Here is a 22,472-nt window from a genome sequence, read left to right on the forward strand (position 1 = left end):
GTGCACACTCCCCCTACGTGCACAGTCTCCTTGCGTGTGCACAAACGTATGCTCTATATGGGACAGACATAGGCTGGGCTCTTTTATATGTCCTACTTACAATGTTTACAAATCAAAACAGCAGCTCCCCCAGACTGTGGCAGAATCTTCCTGCGGTAGGTTTGCAGGTTTGTACGATGTTTACCCCGCGGGAGGGGAATCTAGCAGTGATAGCGTGCAGCCAGCGCGTCTCTGCCATATCCTAGTTGTCATTTCATCTTGAATTTATATATTATAAATTAATATCTTCCATAGGATGTGATTTTTTTTTTTAGTACTAAGGGCAGAGATTCTCAACTTTAATCCCCTCCCCCACCGCAACAGGTCAGGTTTTCAGGATATCCCTGCTTCAGCACAGTTATCTCAATCAGTCCCTGCTTTAGCACAGGTGAAGCTGGTATAGCCTTAAAACCTGACGTGTTGAGGACTGGAGTTGAGAGCCCCTGATTTAGGGGTATCTGAGATAAAGTCACCTTAAAGTACACAACTGTTGGATCTTTTATAACCAGTCACAGCTATAAGCAGAAGCTGTATTAGGCCGCACTTAAAAAATCAAAATGAGATGACTTCCAGCGATCGCGACCAAGCCGTCGCGTTGCGTTTACTTTAAGCGCACCCACCGGCGGCAATGCATTTGTTTTGCCGCGACGTACCGGCACTATAAGCGCGGCCTTAGTTAGACTGCCCCGGGGACTGCGGCCTCTCCTCCTGCGGGCTCACAGAGATGCGGTTAGCAACAACTTTATTCTTGAGTTCCATAGTCCTTAACACGAGCCCAGTTTCATTACAGAAACGTCTAATATTAGACACAGTTTCACTATATTTAAAAACCAGACACAGAACATAAAACACAGACAGAGCTCAGTTTTAGCACATCCAGTGAAACTCATACACGGTACAGTGCCTAAATATATATGTATAAATATCTATTAAGTAAAATGGTCTTTTAGTTTGACATTTTTGGCCAAAATTGTTGTAAGCCCCTGAGCCAACGGCACGGCAGACCACAATTCAGGGGTCCCTAACGCTAATATAAATTCTTAATAACCTGTGTAATAACAGGAAGAATGATTTATAGTAAATCTGTCAATATTAGTTGCAAAGTTCTAAGTCTGATTGAAGCCTTTATTAACCTGTACATTACCAGGAAAAGCACTCTGTATTAGAGTTATCACAACCATACTGCAAGCAAACCAGTTCCCCTGAGTGGAAGATGCTATGGAGTGAGCCCTTAACCATTTAAATGTGGGAGGGGGTGAGCTACAATTAGGTAGGAGGTTGCCACCCTCCAAACAGCCAAGACTAGCTGAACAAGAATTGTAAAACATTCTGGACATCTAACAAGCTTCTATTGAACCCCCAAAATAACCACAACATATATATAAGCATATGAGTGTCACAGAGGAGTGCTACTGAGCATGGCAATATATATTTAAAAACCAGAGACAGAACATAAAACACAGACAGAACTCAGTTTTAGAACATCCAGTGAAACTCATACACGGTACAGTGCCTAAATATATATGTATAAATATCTATTAAGTAAAATGGTCTTTTAGTTTGAAATTTTTGGGCAAAATTGTTGTAAGCCCCTGAGCCAACTGCACGGCAGACCACATTTCAGGGGTCCCTAACGCTAATATAAATTCTTAATAACCTGTGTAATAACAGGAAGAATGATTTATAGTAAATCTGTCAATATTAGTTGCAAAGTTCTAAGTCTGATTGAAGCTTTTATTAACCTGTACATTACCAGGAAAAGCACTCTGTATTAGAGTTGTCACAACCATACTGCAAGCAAACCAGTTCCCCTGAGTGGAAGATGCTATGGAGTATGGTTGTGACAACTCTAATACAGAGTGCTTTTCCTGGTAATGTACAGGTTAATAAAAGCTTATTGTGGTTATTTTGGGGGTTCAATAGGAGCTTTTTAGATGTCCAGTATGTTTTACAGTTTCACTATATCTCCAAGCACTTGTTTGGGTTTCTATTCTCAATAATGATACTATTTTGAGCAACGCTTTGGTTTTGGAGACAATTACAGTTAGTCCTCGTTATCCAACGTTTCACTTTACAATGAACGTTTTCCGACGCCTGAATGTGTTATCCAACGCTCACCGCCACTGATTAACATAGGACTCACTTTACAACGGTTTCACTATCCAACGCTACTCCCAGAACAGATTCTGTTGGATAACTGGGGACCGCCGATAGGTTGTTTTATTTAGTAGATCAATCTTACGAGAACTGTTGTAGAAGAGAAGCGCTCTCTAACTTGACAAAGACTCAACTATACATTTAAAAATGAGATTACTGACATTATATCTTAATGACATCTAATTATACGTATTCTAGTGTTCTAAGCGATTTAATGAACATGTCTATCATAATATAGTTTAAATCAGTGTAATACATTTAAACAATATTTAATATTACTATAATCTAGGCACCTGCAGACGCATTTTAAATGTAGCTATTTTAACTATAGTCTGTTTTTGTTTTAAAGTAAGGTGCTTTTAAGAAGGCTTTATATTGAAATTAAAAGTCAAATCTTAATTTAGGCAGATTATTCTAGGTATAATAATAATAAGTTCTTGTATAGCGCTGCTAGTTTACGTAGCGCTTTACAGAGACATTTTGCAGGCACACGTCCCTGCCCCGTGGAGCTTACAATCTATTTTTCAGTGCCTGAGGCACAGGGAGATAAAGTGACTTGCCCAAGGTCACAAGGAGCCGTCACCGGGAATTGAACCAGGTTCCCCTGCTTCAAACTCAGTGCCATTCAGTGTCTTTACTCACTGAGCCACTCCTTCCCTAGAAGTATAGAGTGCAGCTATAATTATAGTTTTATAGGCATATTCCTTGTTGGATTTAGCATTGATTTGAATGTGTGGCTGTATGTTCCTACCTATTATGTATAAGAACAATCACAAAGAGGATCAGCAAATTCTTATTTTGTAACTGTTATAGAGATACTCAACATCATTATACAGCACACACGTCTCACTCCCCCCTCTCACAGACACGTCTCACTCCCCCCCCTCACAGACACGTCTCACTCCCCCCCCTCACAGACACCTCTCACTTCCCCCCCCCCTCACAGACACCTCTCACTCCCCCCTCTCACAGACACCTCTCACTCCCCCCCCTCACACAGACACCTCTCACTCCCCCCCTCACACAGACACCTCTCACTCCCCCCCTCACACAGACACCTCTCACTCCCCCCTCACACAGACACCTCTCACTCCCACCCTCACACAGACACCTCTCACTCCCCCCTCTCACAGACACCTCTCACTCCCCCCCTCTCACAGGCACCTCTCACTCCCACCCTCATACAGACACCTCTCACTCCCACCCTCATACAGACACCTCTCACTCCCACCCTCACACAGACACCTCTCACTCCCCCCCCTCACACAGACACCTCTCACTCCCACCCTCACACAGACACCTCTCACTCCCACCCTCATACAGACACCTCTCACTCTCACCCTCATACAGACACCTCTCACTCTCACCCTCATACAGACACCTCTCACTCCCACCCTCATACAGACACCTCTCACTCCCACCCTCATACAGACACCTCTCACTCCCACCCCTCATACAGACACCTCTCTTCCCCCCCCTCACACAGACACCTCTCACTCCCCACTCACAGACACCTCTCCCCCCCCCCTCTCACAGACACCTCTCCCCCCCCCCCCCTCTCACATTCCCAGGGCCAGGTGCTGCCTATGGGCCCAGACCCAGTTTGGTGGGCACAACTGCAACATTACATTAGCAACATAAACTGTTACAGGGATAGGTGGCACACTGCTCAGGGATAGGTGGCACACAGCTCAGGGATAGGTGGCACACAGCTCAGGGATAGGTGGCACACTGCTCAGGGATAGGTGGCACACAGCTCAGGGATAGGTGGCACACTGCTCAGGGATAGGTGGCACACAGCTCAGGGATAGGTGGCACACAGCTCAGGGATAGGTGGCACACTGCTCAGGGATAGGTGGCACACAGCTCAGGGATAGGTGGCACACAGCTCAGGGATAGGTGGCACACAGCTCAGGGATAGGTGGCACACAGCTCAGGGATAGGTGGCACACAGCTCAGGGATAGGTGGCACACAGCTCAGGGATAGGTGGCACACAGCTTTTGCAACATTTCTCCTCCAAACACATGAACCCCTGGTCCCTGAACTGCTGGAACCAGGCTTCCAATACAGATATACAGCAAGGCCCCACTTCTCTGCGCCCTGCCGATACGGCAATACCGAGATGGGGGCCGCCATGTCTGCGCATGCTCAGAACGGGGAAGTCCGAGGTCGCGCATGCGCAGAACAGGTGGTTGCCGAGGTCACGCATGCGCAGAACAGGTGGTTGCCGAGGTCGCGCATGCGCAGAACAGGTGGTTGCCGAGGGTGTGCATGCGCAGAACGGGTGGTTGCTGAGGGTGTGCATGCGCAGAACAGGTGGTTGCTGAGGGTGTGCATGCACAGAACAGGTGGTTGCCGAGGGTGTGCATGCGCAGAACAGGTGGTTGCCGAGGGTGTGCATGCGCAGAACAGGTGGTTGCCGAGGGTGTGCATGCGCAGAATGGGTGGTTGCTGAGGGTGTGCATGCGCAGAATGGGTGGTTGCCGAGGGTGTGCATGCGCAGAACAGGTGGTTGCCGAGGGTGTGCATGCGCAGAACGGGTGGTTGCCGAGGGTGTGCATGCGCAGAACGGGTGGTTGCCGAGGGTGTGCATGCGCAGAACGGGTGGTTGCCGATGGGTGCGCACGCACAGAAGGGAGACTTGATGGTTTGCGCATGCGCACACGACGAAAATCGCCAGTTCCACTTTCCAACGTTTTTTGCTTTGCGTCGGGCGCTTAGAACTGAACCCGCTGCATGCCCGGGGCCCTCCTGTGTATTCATACTGTATATAACCTAATATAATGCACTGTATTACTGACAGGTAGGGGTAATGGCAGGCTTAACCTTTAATAGCAGCCATATTTACCCCAACCATCACACCTCCCTCCTTTAGCGGAGAGCTCTGGGGTAACGACCTCAACGGGTTCATCTCCAACCGTGACGCCTGAAGTTCAGGGTTAAGCCTGGCCTCGATCATCCTGCCGGGAAAGTCCATCGGCATTGCCGTGCTCGCTCTCCTTTTTGTGCTGTGCGGTAAAGTCATATTCTTGTAGGGTCAGGCACTCTTTCTCAACCGTAGCATAGGCAGCCTCCCGATCCAATAGCTAGTGGCTCAGATAAACAATTAGTTGTTCAACCCCATCAGCCCCCACCTGACTCAACACTGCACCAATGCTAAAATTAGAGGCATCAGTTTGGATCAGGAATCATGCTTCATAGTCTGGAGCTGCCAGGATTGAAGAGCTTACCAGGGCAGCCGTGGGGGCTGAGAAGGCACCCTCACGCTCTGGTGACCAGTTAACCGTGCGAGGGGGCCTATTTTTGTCAGGTCTGTCAAGGGTTTGGCCACAGCACTGTAATTGGGTACAAACTTGCGGTAATACCCTGCAGTTCCCAAGAAGGCTAGCACCTGTTTCTTGGTTTTGGGAACCGGCCACCCCACAATGGCTTTCACCTTGGCGGGCTCAGGCTTGAGATGCCCCCTGCCTACCCTGTGCCCGAGGTATACAATCTCTGCCATCCCTATTTGCCATTTGGGTGGTTTTAGCGTTAGCCTGGCTTCCTTGATGCGGGCTAGGACCACAGCTACATGGGTAAGATGGTCAGGCCAGGAATTACTACAGACCGCCAGGTCGTCTAAGTACACCCTGGCATACCCCTGCATTCCATCCAGCAGGCGATTGACCAGATGCTGGAAGGTAGCTGGTGCGTTCTTCATCCCAAATGGCATGACCGAAAATTCATACAAGCCACTTGGAGTGATGAAGGTCGACTTTTCCCACACCTCCTGGATCAATGGGATCTGCCAGTACCCACAGATCCATTGTGGTCAGATAGCTTGCCCCGGCGAGCTCGTCTAGCAGCTCATCCATCCGGGGCATGGGATAGGCATCTGACATGGTCTGGGCATGTAACTGCCTTTAGTCTATGCAGAAACGAGTGGTTCCATCCTTTTTGAGAACAAGGACCACTGGCGAGGCCCAGTGACTATATGACCTGGAGATCACACCCCTTTTTCAATACTTCCCCAATTACCTCCACAGACACTCAATACGCAGACTTACGGAGGGGCCTCTGATCACCAGTGTTGACTGGATGATCAGTGATGTGAGTGATGTGAGTCCGTCCCGCTTGTCCATGAACAGACTCGCATACCTTCCTAAGGCTGCGCTTATAGTGACGGCGACGTGACGTCGCGGCAAAACAAATGTATTGCTGCCATCGCGTGCACTTATTGTAGAAGCAACGCGATGGAGCAACGGCTTGGTCACGATCGCTGGAAGTCAAGTCAATTAGATTTTTCCAGCGACCGTAGCGTGACGTCACCGTCGCTGGTGCGGACAATGGCACTATAAGTGCAGCCTAACAACTCTCGCACCTGCTTCCGTTGGGAAGCCGCGAGCTGGGACCCTATCCCCACGTCCTCTACAGAGCCTCCCTGTATGGCCTCCCTTAGGAAATCGTGCAGAGCACTGCTTGTTCATCTTCCAATGGTGGGCTACACACTGCCATCACCACCGGCCCACTTGCATGATATTGTTTTAACATGTTGATGTGGTAGCTCCGATGTCTACCCAACTCCTGATCCAGAGCTACCACGTAATTTGACTCGTTCACCCTGCAGATTATCGGATACAGGCCAGACCAGGCAGCTAGGAGATTGTTCTGGCGAGTCGGCTTCAGAACAAGCACCTGCTTCCACGGGATGAACTCTCTACTACGGGCATTTCTATCATACCAGTGCTTATGCCTGGTCCGAGCTCCCTTTAGGTTAGCCTGCGCTAATCCTATCAGATCCGCCAACCGATCTCTGAGCTCCACCACATACTGGAGCTCCATCGCATCCGTCTCCCCCTCCCATCCATCCCATAACAGGTCGAGTGGTCCACGCACCAGGCGCCCATATAGAAGCTCGAAGGGTGAGAAGCTGGTCGACTCCTGCGGCACCTCCCTGAATGCAAACAGCAGGTGCTGCAGGTGTGTTTCCCAGTCCCCTCCTTCGGCCTTCCCAAATGCCCGCAGCATTTGTTTCAGGGTGCCATTGAACTGCTCACACAGTCCATTGGGTTGAGGGTGATAGGGGATGAAGCAGAGAGGGGTCACCCCGCATGCAGCCCAGAGACTTTGGAGCAGCTCACTCATGAACTGTGCTCCCTGGTCAGTCAGGATCTCACTAGGGAAAACTACCCTAGTAAAAATATTTATGAGCGCCTCGACCACCTTCCGGGTGTCAATGGACGAAAGAGCCACTGCCTCCGGGTACCTGTTTGCAAAGTCCACGACCATTGGAATATACATTTTCCCCGATCTACTGGGGATCATCAGGGGCCCGATGTCTACTGCCACCCGCTGAAAGGGTTCCCCTATCACTGGTAGTGCCCTCAGGGGGGCCTTCACCCGATCGCCTTGCCTCCCTACTCGCTGGCAGGTATCAGGTGTGGCAGAACGCTGATGCCTCCCGTGATACCCCCTGCCAGTAGAAACTCTGGGTCAGCCTGGCTATCGTACGGATAACCTCCTGATGCCCTGATATATATATATATATATATCAAAAAATAAATAGATGATATCGTTCTGTGGCTAGTTCATTTGAGTGCGGTACATATATATATACAAAAAAACAAACGGAAGCGCAAGCTCCATAGCATGTAACTGTTTAAACAATAGAGTACAGTTATTAAAAAACTGCAGCCCAAAGGAATTGCACTTACAGGATTAAAAAAAAGCATTCATACGTGGGAGAGAAATCTCTGTGTGTAGTCATCACCAGGGGTGGGGAAGTCCAAGATAGACAAAATGCACCTCATCAGCCCTCAGCAGCCACCAAATCCTGTCACAAGCTGGCGCCATATCGCTATAGCTCTCAGTGCCTCTGCGTTCTTTGCTCCTGCATTGATCAGTTACCAGCACTGAAATTCTGCTGCCTGGAACACTGGAACGCCCAGGACTCCACATGCACGCACCCGCACGCGATGACATCACCAACCCTACGCGTTTCGTCACGTAAAAGCGACTTCGTCAGGGGTCGTCATATATATATATATATATATATATATATATATAAATATATATATATATATATATATATATATACTGTAAATATTACTGTATGTTCATTTGCATGTCTTAGACAGGTCTGCAACCCTGTCTCTCCCCATTATCGCCCAGCATACAGCGCTTCCACTGCAGCAAGGGATTCTGGGAAATGACATGCAAATGAGCTCTCAGTGCCACCTTTTGTCTCAAGCTTGTATTACACAAGCAAATCCTCAAGCCAATGCATGGTGTTTTAAACACCGCTTTTAGACAGAGGCTGGGATGAGATGCCAAGCCATTAAACCCACTCACAGACATGTTTCAACCTTGATGGGTATCATCAGTGTGAGGTTGGTTGTAATGGCATCTCATCCCAGCCTCTGTCTAAAAGCTGTGTTTAAAACACCATGCATTGGCTTGAGGATTTGCTTGTGTAATACGAGCTTGAGACAAAAGGTGGCACTGAGTGCTCATTTGCATGTCCTTTCCCAGAATCCCTTGCTGCAGTGGAAGTGCTGTATGCTGGGTGACAATGGGGAAATACAGGGTTGCAGACCTGTCTAAGACATGCAAATGAACATACAGTAATATTTACAGTTGCTTTATGCTTTACTGTGGAGGGTTTTTGTCACTTTTTTTTACCCACCATAACCTTAATAAATTGTGTATATAGATATAGATATATATATCCTAATTGGGATATTATGGTGTTGGTGCTACTACTTGTTCAGGCCTAGGTCAGATACAGAATAACTTTACTCCAACTTAACCACTTGGTGGTTTATTGTATAACTTAGTAACACCAGCAGGGTATATCCCCTGGTCAGTCCCGGTGGTCTTGTGGTCCAGAGGTACAGGCAGGATGCAGTCTGATTTACCAGCTGTTTTGATCCCTTGCTCAGTTAAGAGATATTCTAAGACTAGATCTTTATTGCCTATAGGATTTAGTTATAATACTTTATACAGCTTTTTGCGGTGATTATATTGGCTCTCTGTTAGACTAGTGCTTGTGTCTCATTAGATATACAGTATTTGTAGGACTTTACGGCTTTATTTGGGACTGCCTATTTATGTGCTAGTAGTAGTATTTCAGGGTTTGTAGCAGGATTATGTGCTGTAGGATACTGTCCCACTGTAGGATACTGATCTACAGAGAGTGTTCTACTCTAACTTGTATCCCCAGATGTGTGTTTGGCTTATGTGGGAGCACTAGTTTTATACAAGGATAAGGGAAGTACCTAGATTGGATTGACTCTAGGGAACGGACCAGAAGAAGGGGCTAGGAGCCCCGAAATGTTTCCCCTCTTATTTCCCTGTTTTTTGCCCCCTCCCCCTTTCCCCTTGTGCCTTAGATAGTGTCTCCATTGACTAGTATATTTTACCCCCCTTTTTGTGTGTTTCGTTATTTATGTAGTTCTTGAGTCTTGTATATTTCTGTTGTGATAATTAGCTTACATCGTTATCAGTGTATTGCATGGATGTGTGTTCTACGGAATTTCAGCTATATATAAATTAAGTTTTTCTGACAATTATTGTTGCAATCGTATCTTTGTTATAGTGCTGAGAACTCCCCCTATGTTATATATTGTAACTTTGGAGGAAATTAGGTTTCCTCCTTGTTCCCGTGCACCATTTCTATTTTTATTTCTCAGTATGTTTCATTTTTAGGTGCTGCTAAAAACTGTATATATTCAGTGTAAAAAGTTTAAACCATCAGAGAGATCAAGATCAAAGAGTCCAGTTTGGACTGAGAGAAGTAGATTTAAATCCCGGCTTACTTTGCAGTCCTATAGCATAAGGACCAGGGCGGAGAATCCTCTTCTATACCATGTTTCCCGGTGGATAATAATTAGCAGACACCTCCAATATTTGATATTTTTTTCAGGTGTGTGGTGATTCCAGCACAAGTAATATGGTCAACAAACTAACCCAGCTCACATCCCTGGTCTCCAGCTTGGAGGAGAAGGTGAGAAAATAGTAACTATACCCACTTTCTGCCATGGACACACTACCACTATAATACAGATTTAAAAAGCCGTAGCCAATGCAGCTATCATTTCTACCCATCGGTTGTATGTTTCACACCACCCACACAACCACATACACAATTAAACACTCCAATGTCGTGTTGTTTCTCGTTTCAGGTAAAAACCGTTTTATTGGAAGGTTCTGAAGTGAAACATCGACGCTCTCTCATCCCTCCAATAACATTTGAGGTAATCGTTCTGTTCCATGACCTGCATCCATTGAGTTACATATCCTATCCTATTCTTCATATTATGTACAAAGTGTCATACGGTGTTGTGTAAATGGAGATACAGAAGCAGAACCTGAATCTTCAGAAATCATAATTCCCTGAAGTGACTAAGGCACATATTGAGTTATTTACTACGGTGCATCTCCATAAGGCATCTTCCAGCCCAGAAGACACATTACTGCCCATTCAAGTCAATGGGCTATAAAGCGTCTTCCTGCGTCAGATGGTGGGTCATCCTAGAGATGATCCATCAACAAACTCAGTGGAAGTTGTGACATCACGTTGCATTAGAGTATGAGTTGAGGAGCACTTTGACTGAGTTCCGTTAAGTAGCTCGTCCCTCTGCGATATATGCAGGGTCTGAGAATCTGAAAAAGAATGAAGTCACTACAAGTTGAGAGGGCCTGAATGGATTAGCGCTATGCCACACAGAGACTCACGTGCGGACAAAGCAGACAAGACACGCTGAACTCAACATTGCGGAGGCCCCAGCTAATACTCAGCATGAAAAATGTCAGCCTAACTCACCAAACTATACAGAGATAATGAAAGCGGTGAGACAGTGGAACCTCTATTTTTCTAACCGAAGACTGGTCGGCAGGGACAGCTTGCAAAATCGGGGGGGCCCGTTGCGGGGCCTCTCCCCTACCTGTGCGGTGGTTGTGTTGGCGCTAGAGGAAGCTCACCCAAGGGTTTCTGGCAAAGAAGTTGAGACCCACGGAAGTTGGGCCCGGGTTCCGGGATCGTCGCCGCAACCGCTCCACAGGTGGGGAACCGGGAGGGTGGGGGGGCGGGGGGAGAACAGCACGGGGCCTGGTGCAGTCGCCCCATTGGCACCACCACCAAGCCGGCCCTCCACTGGTCGCTTCCCTAAGGAAATGAAAAGAGAAGAACTACAAAGGGGCGTCTATATTGAGATTCTACATCAACTTTAATGCTAAAAAGTTGTAGAAACCTTCATAAATGTGCGTTATATCTATGAACGCTTCATAGATATGACGCATAACTCGTTGTTTAAAATGATTTTTTGACGCACTGCGTCATGTTTAATGCCTGATTGATACACTTTCAATTCAAACAGAATTTATTTTTATTTTTATTTATACCTATTAAGTAATTATAAAATATTACTGTAATATTATTTATAATAGCAGTACGGTGAAAATAATAATATATTTTGTTTACCTACAAAATCTGATGCTGTGTCCAATACATTTTACATTGATACATAGCAACTTAATTCTGCACTTACAGTACCAACAGACTTTTTTGTTTTTTACTCCAAGTTGAACGGCGGACGATTTTGTCGCACTTTCTACGTTTTTGTGCACGCACAAAAACATGATTTTTTAAAAATTATTATTACATTCCAATAACATTTGTACATCTAGTTCAGGCCACTTATTTGCCACTCCCAAAATATGAAAACAACACATTTTTTTGTACACAGATCCTCAAATCTATATCAAGGAATTAAAGTTGGACAGGACAGTTGGACAGGACAGTTGGACAGGACAGTTGGACAGGACAGTTGGACAGGACAGTTGGCCCTATTTGCTGATGCTGGGTTGTTATTTTTCATAAATCCAGAAGTTAGCATTCCGGAAATAGCAAAATAATACACAAAAATGGACCACTGTTTCCAGATTATAAGGAACATTTTAATAAGTTAAAGCTCCTGAATCATCTTGATTAAAATATTTTTATTTCAGCTTTTGTTCTCTCTTTTTAAATTAGCAAAGAAAAAAAGCTCACGTATAAATTAATGAATGGATCCCAATTTGTTATATATTGTTACACCAAAAATTAATGTAAATATGAAAAATGTAAGATGTAAAGTTTCCATTACAAGAATTATTTACTAAGTAGGAGATTTCATTACTACATAGTTATATAGTTACATAGTTATATAGTAGATTGGGTTGAAAAAATACATACGTCCATCAAGTTCAACCTATACTAAATTTAGATGACAGATACATTATCCTATATCTATACTTGCTTATTGATCCAGAGGAAGGCAAACAAAAAACCCCAGTGACATATCATCCAATGATATCTCATAAGGGGAAAAATAAATTCCTTCCTGACTCCAAGAATTGGCAATCAGATTATTCCCTGGATTAACATCCTTCCCATGTACAGATGCAGCGGCCATAAGTTTACAAAATCACACGGTTTATACCACGGAATACCAATGTCATGGCGCGGGATTGCTTCCAATCTTACCATCTTAAGACGCGAGTGCAGAAAATGGCATTTTATTGTTGTGGCTTTTAAACACCTGAAATTGACACAGCAGCACAGTACTGTGCACATTACAATTAATTCATTCCATTGCATTTAATTGCACACAATCCATGAAATTCAAACAAAGCAACCACAATAATCACGTGTGCATGGGGCGATTGACTGCGTTCATACCGCGTGGAGTACAGCAGCGCACACGAAAAGGGCGCCGGGATTTCTTAAAATAATGGCCGCTGCATCTGTATACTTATTTGGTGTATCCCTGTATACCTTTCCTTTCTAAAAAGAGGTCCAACCTTTTTTTGAACAAATCTATTGTATCTGCCATCACAGTCTCCATGGGTAATGAATTTCACATTTTAACTGCCCATTCTGTAATGAACCCTTTCCTTTGTTGCTGGTGAAATCTCCTTTCCTCAACCTAAAGGGATGGCCCCTGAGTCCTTTGTACTACCCTTGGGATGAATAGTTCTTTTGAAAGCTCCTTGTCCCTGAATATAGTTGTATATAGTTATCATATCCCCTCTTTTCTAATGTAAATAAATCTAATTTAGCTAGCCTCTCCTCATAAGTTAGATTGTCCATCCCCTTTATTAATTTGGTGGCTCTTCTCTGCGCACTCTCTAGTTCCATAATGTCTTTTCTAAGGATTGGTGCCCAAAATTGTACTCCATATTCAAGGTGTGGTCTTACCAACGCTTTATAAAGGGGCATAATTATGATTACTTCCCTTCCATCCATTGCCCGTTTGATGCAAGATAAGATCTTGTTTGCCTTTGCAGCTACTGCATGACTTTGGGCAATATTGCTAAGCCTGCTGTCTACAAGCACTCCTAAATCCTTCTCTATCAAGGATTCCCCCAATTTAACCCCATTTAATTTGTACGTCATCTGTTTATTCTTATATCCCAAATGCATAACCTTACATTTATCTGTATTAAACCTCATCTGCCATTTACCTGCCCACGTTTCCAGTCTCTCCAAGTCCTTCTGGGGGGGGAATTATATCCTGCTCTGATTCTATTACCTTACACAATTTAGTGTCATCGGCAAAGACGGAGACTTTGCTCTCGATCCCAACCTCAAGGTCATTAATAAACAAGTTAAAAAGCAGGGGTCCCAGTACCGATCCCTGAGGTACTCCATTCACGACTTTAGCCCAACCTGAAAAAGTTCCATTTATGACAACCCTCTGTTGTCTGTCCTTCTACTCTTGCAGTTCTGCATGGAAAAGTAATTTCCCCTGCCATTGTATTATTTTTACATTTTCTGATACTAATGTTCTTATCCTAATTGAAATATTATTTGTTTGTTTTATGATGTTATATTTGTGATTTTCCCCATCCTTTTGTATTGCTAAAGAAAAACTCCCCCCCTCCCCCCCAAATAATATCATATATTATTTTCCTATGTTCTTATGACCCAACACTTATTGAAACGAATAAACATCGGTTTTCCTTTCTCCTGCAGGTTAAAGCTGACTCTCTGGGCATCTCCCAGAAAACTCACCTGAAAGTTGACGTGGAACTTGGGAAACTTATCATGAAAAAGTCCAAGGACGGCCCAGACGATAAATTCTATCACAGCACAAAAAGTATGTTTATTTTAGGAGCGGCTGTTGTACCAAGGAAGAAATACACAGTATGATCACTCCCAGCTCCTGAGAAGTACAGATTGGACACAAACAGAATAGCTCAGGGGTTCTAAACTCCAGTCCTCGGGACCCCCCACCAGGTCAGGTTTTCAGGATATCCCTGCTTCCCATCTTTGACCGAGCCACTGATTGAGCCACCTGTGCTGAAGCAGGGATATCCTGAAAACCTGACCCGTTGAGGGGGTGGTGCGGTCTTCAGGACTGGAGTTGAGAACCTCTGCAATTGCCAGTTAGTGGAAGGCTGGTGGGATTGAATTCATAGTCCAGCAAAGTTTGATGTTTTTGGTGTACTTGTGCTCTTGGATAGAGACCCATATCTACTAAGTGCTGCTATTCCACAAGACACTTTCTGGCGCCAGAAGACACCTTATGGCCCATTTATGTGAATGGATTAGAAGGTATGTTCTGATGCTTAGAAGGTGTTTTATGGAATAGCACCAGTTAGAAAATATGGGCCAGAATGCCTGACCGTCAGCGCTGGTAAGTGTGGTGAAGGGTTTATTTCTGCTCAGTTCTGCAGCTAATCAAGTCCCAGAAGTTCCCCAATAAACTTGTCATTGTGCTGGAAACAGAGAAGGAAAGGACTCAGCGCAAGGAATACGTGTTTGCCGACTCGAAGGTAAGTCACAGACTTGGGCAGAACTCTCTTTTGTGTTTAGGATTTCCCATCAGTGGAGATCAAGAAGGAAGAAATCGCTTTGGTTTTAACATCAGTAGACAAAGAAGGGTGGGGGCCGTGGGGGTCCTGTCTTCCATGGAATAACAGAGGAGGGAGAGGGAGTACGGGGTATGATACGTTTTATTGGTCCAACAAGTAGGTGAAATGTTACAAACTTTCCCACTTCTCAGGGTCCTTCATCAGGTAAACCCTGACGCTGAGAGGTGGGAAAGCATGTAACATTTCACCTACTTGTTGGTCCAATAAAAGGTATCATCCCCCGCTACTCCCTCCCCCTCCTGTGTTACTCATCCCCCGCTACTCCCTCCCCCTCCTGTGTTACACATCCCCCGCTACTCCCTCCCCCTCCTGTGTTACTCATCCCCCGCTACTCCCTCCTTTGTCTCCTGCAACATCAGTAAAAGGATACCGTACATGGGAAATATGTCACAGGTCCCTTTGCAGTGAGGGTACCGGTACAACTAGAGGGAAGGGAGAGCAAAGATGTTTCCCAAGTGTGGGATGTTATTTAATTATATGTTAATGGCGTTTACCTTGATGTGGATAGCGGGCGTCAATCATTTTGTGATCAAAAATCTCAACCAAATGACTCCTTTGTTAATAAAAACCTAGGGCCTCATGCAGAGAGCAGCGAATTTTAAAATTGGAGAGTTTAATAAAAGGTAGCTTTTTTGGAGAGTTTTATTCTCCATATGCAGAAATGTGCGAATTCTGCAATGTTTGTCATTAATGCGTGTGGCGAGTTAGAATTGGAGAGATGCGCGCTGTAGAAATGTGTTAAAAAAAAAACGCGCATTTTTTTTTCCCTTTCCTATAGGCGGCGAGCTCCATGTAATTGCCAACTTTTCTTGGCGAGGCAAATACTAGCAAATCGCGCCATTTTCTTGGCGCGAACAGCCGCTAGATGCCGTTCGCGGCTCTCTGCATTAGGAGAGTTTTAAAACTGGCGAGATGTAGGTTCTCGCCAGCCGCGCGGCGAGATTTTGAAAACGAAAAAAAAAATGGCGCGTTTTCCGTAACTCGCCATTTTCGGCAGTTTTGTGCGCGAATTTCCCCAAAAAATGGCGAGATTTGAAATAGCGCTGCTCTCTGCATGAGGCCCTAAGGCTGCGCTTATAGTGACGGCGACAGCGACGCGACGTCGGGGCAAAACAAATGCATTGCCGCCGTCGCGTGCGCTTATAGTAATGCGAGGCGATGGAGCGACGGTTCGGTCGCGATCGCTGGAAGTCATCTCTATTTGATTTTTCCAGCGACCGCCGCCGGCACTATAAGCGCAGCCTTAGGATGTATAATTGCTCTAATAAATGGCGAGCCAGTTTGGGAGCAGCGCATGGGGTTTTGTATTTGTTTTCCAGAACTGTCTGGCCAATTCTGTGTCCTTGGCAGCAGTCCCGAGGCACAGAACAATACAGCGGGTTACTAATGCATTGTGGTATGTTGGTAGGTTTGAGCACACCAATTGTTTCGTCGTTATTTAAATATACTTGTGCAAGATGTTGGCAGCAACATATGCATGAAAATGCATGCGTTCACTCGGACATATTATTAGCAGAAACAACTAGATATAGTTTGAGCAGAAAAAGATAACAAATATATTGGAAATGTGCTTAACCTAAAGTGTTATATTTATATATAGTGTTATATTTATTTATTTAAACATTTGTAACACTCAATTAGATGGGGGGGGCAGTCCCACGTAGACATCCAGAATACAGCCCTTTGCAAACAATTAAAAACATGTAACAGGCTTCCTTAAGCAAATATAACCAGGCTAAAGGCAAATATTTGGCTTCTTTTGTGTCAAAATAAGTTAATCACAAATGGCATTTCTTTATTATCTAATACTACAGAACTGATTTATTGAAAAATAAACCCATATAAGATTTCCCACGTTTTGCTGCTTTAACTCTTTCACTTATAGTAAAACCAACAATTGAACCCAGATTGATCCCAGGGGAAGGTAACAACTTAGCATACCAAGACCCCCTATCACTTGCAATGTAAGCCTCCTTTGTATCACCCTTTCTCCAAAACAGAAGCGAGAAGGTTTCTGCCAACTTCTCCAGCAAATGAAGAACAAACACGCAGACCAGCCAGAGCCCGACATGCTGTCCATTTTCACCGGGACATGGAACATGGGTGGGTACCGTCTGTCCTCTTCTATGTATCAATGTTGCTATAGTCCACAGTCATCAGTCACAAGATGCTGAATGTCCATTACTGTGCAGTAACGAGACCCTTAGAGCTCTGACCTAACCTAGTTTCCTCCGCGGGCGCCAGGGCCGGGTTGATGGCGGCACCATTAATGCAGCTGCACCGCGCCTCGCGCTTACAGAGACCCCCCAGTCTCCCCCACCACATTTGAACTGATTGCCGGAGGAGATCGCGGGGGCCTCTGTAAGTGCCTCTCACCTTCTCTCCGGAGCTGTAAGCTTCTCGTCCTGGTCCGCATCTCCAGCATCTTCTCAGTGTGATGACGCATCGCTATTGCAGCACGGCGCCAAATGACGCCGCAACGTCATAGGGCGACGCTTTGCCATAACGTGACGGCATGTGGCGACAACGTGACGTCACATGATGCCACAATCTAGCTGGAGGAGATGCCGAATATGCAGAGCAGGAGGAGATGCCGGAGAAGGTAAGAGACCCTGCGCTCTCCCCCGGCACCGAGCCCCGCCATACTCCCAGCCGGCCCTGACACCCGCCCTTCTATTTACTGGGCTCTGCTTTTACTGTGGCAGGTGATGCGCCCCCGCCGAAGAAGATCATATCGTGGTTCCTCTGCAAAGGTCAGGGGAAGACACGTGATGAGACCACGGATTACATTGAACATGATATCTACGTGATTGGTACACAGGAGGATCCACTGAACGAGAAGGAATGGGTAGACATCCTACTTCGCTCTCTCAACGAGATTACCACGGCCGACTACAAACTGGTAATGCTCATATTTGTTATGAAACATTCTGGGCCATCTATCCTAAGCAGTCTTCTGCCACCGGGCAACTGCCATTAAAGTAAATGGGCTTGTAAGGTGTCTTCCAAAGCCGGAGGTCTCTTATGGCAAAAGACTGCTTGATAAGTATGGCCCACCATGTTTATATATTATGATAATCCAAGTAGTCTATATACAACTGACTTCATATCACTCATCTCAAATGCCTGCAGCGTTATAACAAAAAATGATCACATATTGGTGTTTTATTCATATTTAAGCTGCTGGGGTGGGGGGGGGGGGGGGGGGGAAATCTTCTTAATTGAACTAATTTACATTGAAAGCTTCAACCTCCCTACCAAGCCTGAGGGGCCAGCAAAGCATGGCAGTGAAAGGGTTAATATTCGGGGAGTCAGGAAGTGCCGGTGAGATCTGGCGGCTTTTCGATTAAGTAATGGCAATGGTTCCCACCAGCGAGAATTCGTAGGAGTCCGTGAGACTCGCGGAAAATCGGCACGTGCCGACGCCAGTGTACGTGTGGCAATGTGAATAAGTGTAGCTCAGACCAACTAACTGATTGTGGACACTGTATTTTAATATAGATTACGATTCAAACGCTCTGGAACATCCGCATTGTCATCCTGGCAAAGCATGAACATGCTCATCGCATCAGCCATGTGTTCACCAACAGCGTGAAGACTGGGATTGCCAACAGGCTCGGTGAGGAAGTGCTTTGATGTTTCTCCCTTATTTCTATGCCCCAGGGCTTCCCCATTAGACCAAATCTGGTATTGGCTGACATTTTATTCTCCCAAACACGACTGTTTTATTTTTGCCACATTTTTAATTTAAAAAAAAGTTATTTATATTTGATGTAGTAATAATACTAATAGTAATAATCATCATAGAAAGGTGAGACACTGTGAGTGCGCATTTGTATGTTATTACCCAGAATCCCTGGCTGCAGCGGAAGCAGTGTATGCTGGGAGATAATGGGGACAGGCGGGGGTGCAGACCTGCCTGAGACGTGTGACTGTGCTCACACGGGGTATTTGTATTTTCTGTATACTGTACAGTGGAGGGGTTTGTTACTTTTTACTCTAGCTTTGTGTCTGCATGTGATAATATATATTATTAATTATAAATTATATGGAAAGCTGTTAGTTCATTAAAAATAAATAGAAGCTCTACCACAGCAATAGTATTTTTACGTTCGGTATGTAGGATAAATAAGTCCCGGTTCCTCAAAGTCATAATACAATTTTAAGGCGTGCCACAGAGTCACTATACACTTGGAAGAGTACCACGGGTCCTAAAAATGCAATCCCACATAGTCTGCCGGACACAAAAACTGGCGTCCCTAAAGAAATCTAACAATGCTAATAGCAACGGCTCGGCTGGAAATTAGTTACAAGTTGAATTTGTAACGGGCCTCTGTATGGGCAAGTGTTTGTCAATCAAATTGTTTTCTTTCTGTACTCTTATTCCCACCCTGTCTTTATATACAGTTACCAATACTTCAATGTGTTTTTCCTTATATTACACAATCTTTCTCAGTTCAGTGGGAATAGTCTGGGGAAACAAAATGGATTCTAACAGACAACATGGATTCCGAATCACTTGAATTCCATTTGCAGAGGGCACCCTGGTTGAGAAACGCTGCTCTGCAGTGATCCTCCGCCGTGATCTCTCACTTGTATATAAATGCTTAAAACATCAAGACCTTCTACTCATTATTTTAAAGTAAAAAAAAAAAATCACCAGAAAAGTCATTGCATCTGGTGACATTAAAGATCGCTTGGGCATTAAAGGCACATATAAATGTGGGAGGTGCAAGGCGTGCAAACATATTTGTAAAGGAACTACAGTCACGTCTTGTGCCACTAAGCGGAGTTACAACACAAAAAGTTTCATTAACTGTCAGACTACGCATGTGGTTTATGTCTTGCAGTGTAACTGTAATTTACAGTACATAGGCAAGACAAAAAGGCCACTAAAAATGCGTATGTTAGAACATTTGAGAAACGTAAAAAACATACCGAAATTTATTGCTAAAGGTATGCCGCTTACACCACTACTAAAACACTTTAAAGAGATCCACAACAATGACCCCACCTGCATTACATTTAAAGGGCTTGAACATATCCAAATGAACAGCAGACAAGGCAATAGAGATAATCATTTATTAAAACGTGAACAGTATTGGATATATGAATTGCAAACTAGACATCCGATTGGTTTTAATGAACTTATTGAGCTCACTCCATTTTTGAGATAATATATTTGGCTCAATGTCTGTTTAAATTTTATTTTTATTTTTACTTTCATTAATTATTTAATACTATATTTGTCTCTCATTTTTATGGTATATGTATTAACATTATATGTTTTTATTAAAGCACTATATGTATTTAGTTTTAACTGGGTATTTTAAAGATGAATTATAGTCTCATCATGTGTAATTAATATGTAAAATGTATATCTGTTTCTGCTCTAATTCAGTGTATGTATATAAGTTGATGATCTCAAGTTATGTTATATGTAAGTACTGCAGGTTTGGATTCGTATCTATGTCTGTTAAACCAGCAACACGTGACCGCTGCAATACGTGACATTTCAAGGGAAAGAGGTAGCATCACTTTAAACATACTACTGGCATTCTAAGGGCATTGGGTCTGGCGTCGGAAGGGGGCCGTCCTAACTGATTCCCTTCTCCCTACAAATACGCGCAGATGACGCTGTACGTGACCTCCTGATGAAGCACGTGGTGCGAAACGCGTAGAGGTCACGACAGGTCATCCTGCGCGTGTTTGCTGAGAGGCTGAAACGGAGCTTGCCTGAGGCTCAAGAGGCGGTTGTTTCCATCTTCCTTTGATGCCGTGATCCGGATCCTGTACGGCCATCAGAGGTCCCCCTTCTCTGCCTCAGTGTGAGTGTTCGCTTCCCCCTGTCAGCAGTATTATAGCTCTCTATGGCGGTTTTTATCTTAACTCCCTTGGGCTGTTAGTACTCTCTCTGTTTATTATTTTTACATTGATTGTGTTTTTGTTGTGTATGTTTTACTGTGTTAGAGCTTTCTATGTTTAGAGACCATATATATGGTTTACATTTCTGGGCAGTTAATTCATTGAGCTGAGGAGGGGTTGGATCCCCTCAGCTGTTTATGTGTTTGTTTTAATAAATTAATACTAATCCTGTCCCTTGTGCGCTTTTGTGCATTTATTTCTTGTCATTATTTTAAAGTAAAAAAAAAAAAATCATAATCAAAACTGGGGATCTTCCCAAGCTGAACCCCACTATACTTTATATCAGGGGCGCTCAACTCCACACAGGGGCGCTCAACTCCACACAGGGGCGCTCAACTCCACACAGGGGCGCTCAACTCCACACAGGGGCGCTCAACTCCACACAGGGGCGCTCAACTCCACACAGGGGCGCTCAACTCCACACAGGGGCGCTCAACTCCACACAGGGGCGCTCAACTCAACACAGGGGCGCTCAGCTCAACACAGGGGCGCTCAACTCAACACAGGGGCGCTCAACTCAACACAGGGGGCTCAACTCAACACAGGGGCGCTCAGCTCAACACAGGGGCGCTCAACTCAACACTGGGGCGCTCAACTCAACACAGGGGCGCTCAGCTCAACACAGGGGCGCTCAGCTCAACACAGGGGCGCTCAACTCAAGTCCTCCAGTTCTGCTTCCTATTGGCCCACGTTACGGGGGGACATTCACACTTGCAGGAGATACTGGCACCCCCTACTGATGCCTGTATCTCTGGAAGTAGGGGTTCCCCGAAGATGAAATTAATGGGGTTCAGCTCCGGAGACCCCCGTCTTCAACCCAATGTTAAAAAATAGAACAAATTGCCAAACAATTGCCCGCTTGTATTGCTCCTTTAACATGCCATTAATAACGTGTTGATAATATCATTGGTGTGCAGCATTACAGTAAGGAGCACGCGCGGAAGAGGTTTACGGCAACATAAAGCAGTAATAAAAGCAAAACGTAATCAGCAGCATTAAGTGGACAAATTAAGTACGAGTGAACTCAGAACCAGGCGGCACGCGCTCTTCTGTAACCAATTTCCTTCCTATTTTAGGTAATAAAGGAGCAGTTGGTGCCTCGTTTATGTTTAACGGAACTTCGTTTGGCTTCATTAACAGTCACCTAACCTCTGGGAGTGAAAAGAAACTCAGGTATTGGGTGTCACTTCAGTTCCAGATCCCCGATGTGAGCGTACCCTGTCAGACCTGATCTCTCCTGAGCTGACCTTAGGACAGAGGTTCTTTTTCTAATGGGAAGGACAGACCACCAATGGTCCACAGAGACTTTAATGGGCCTCCTCAAAAACGTGCAGAATTCACCTTCAAAAAGCTTTTTTCCGCTGCTCTGTAGCTTTTCTATCACTGCCAATATATAAATGCTGTAGGTTGCTCTGTGAGAAGCTGTAGGTTGCTCCGTGAGAAGCTGTAGGTT

At 45.0% G+C, this 22,472-nt stretch overlaps 1 protein-coding gene across 3 annotated transcripts in view; it reads left to right on the forward strand.

Annotated features, from left to right (window-relative positions):
• The window catches only part of INPP5D (inositol polyphosphate-5-phosphatase D), a 144,962-nt gene that overhangs the window by 75,753 nt on the left and 46,737 nt on the right, over positions 1 to 22,472 (forward strand). For all 3 annotated transcript variants that reach the window (XM_075569607.1, XM_075569608.1, XM_075569609.1), the window contains 8 exons: positions 10,101 to 10,181; positions 10,360 to 10,431; positions 14,193 to 14,316; positions 14,889 to 14,995; positions 17,095 to 17,197; positions 17,800 to 17,996; positions 18,596 to 18,713; positions 22,096 to 22,192. In XM_075569607.1, the coding sequence (XP_075425722.1) occupies positions 10,101 to 10,181; positions 10,360 to 10,431; positions 14,193 to 14,316; positions 14,889 to 14,995; positions 17,095 to 17,197; positions 17,800 to 17,996; positions 18,596 to 18,713; positions 22,096 to 22,192 (899 nt within the window). The remainder of the gene's footprint in view (positions 1 to 10,100; positions 10,182 to 10,359; positions 10,432 to 14,192; positions 14,317 to 14,888; positions 14,996 to 17,094; positions 17,198 to 17,799; positions 17,997 to 18,595; positions 18,714 to 22,095; positions 22,193 to 22,472) is intronic.

Source organism: Ascaphus truei, chromosome 14 (genome assembly GCF_040206685.1).
Source record: "Ascaphus truei isolate aAscTru1 chromosome 14, aAscTru1.hap1, whole genome shotgun sequence".
NCBI lineage: Eukaryota > Metazoa > Chordata > Amphibia > Anura > Ascaphidae > Ascaphus > Ascaphus truei.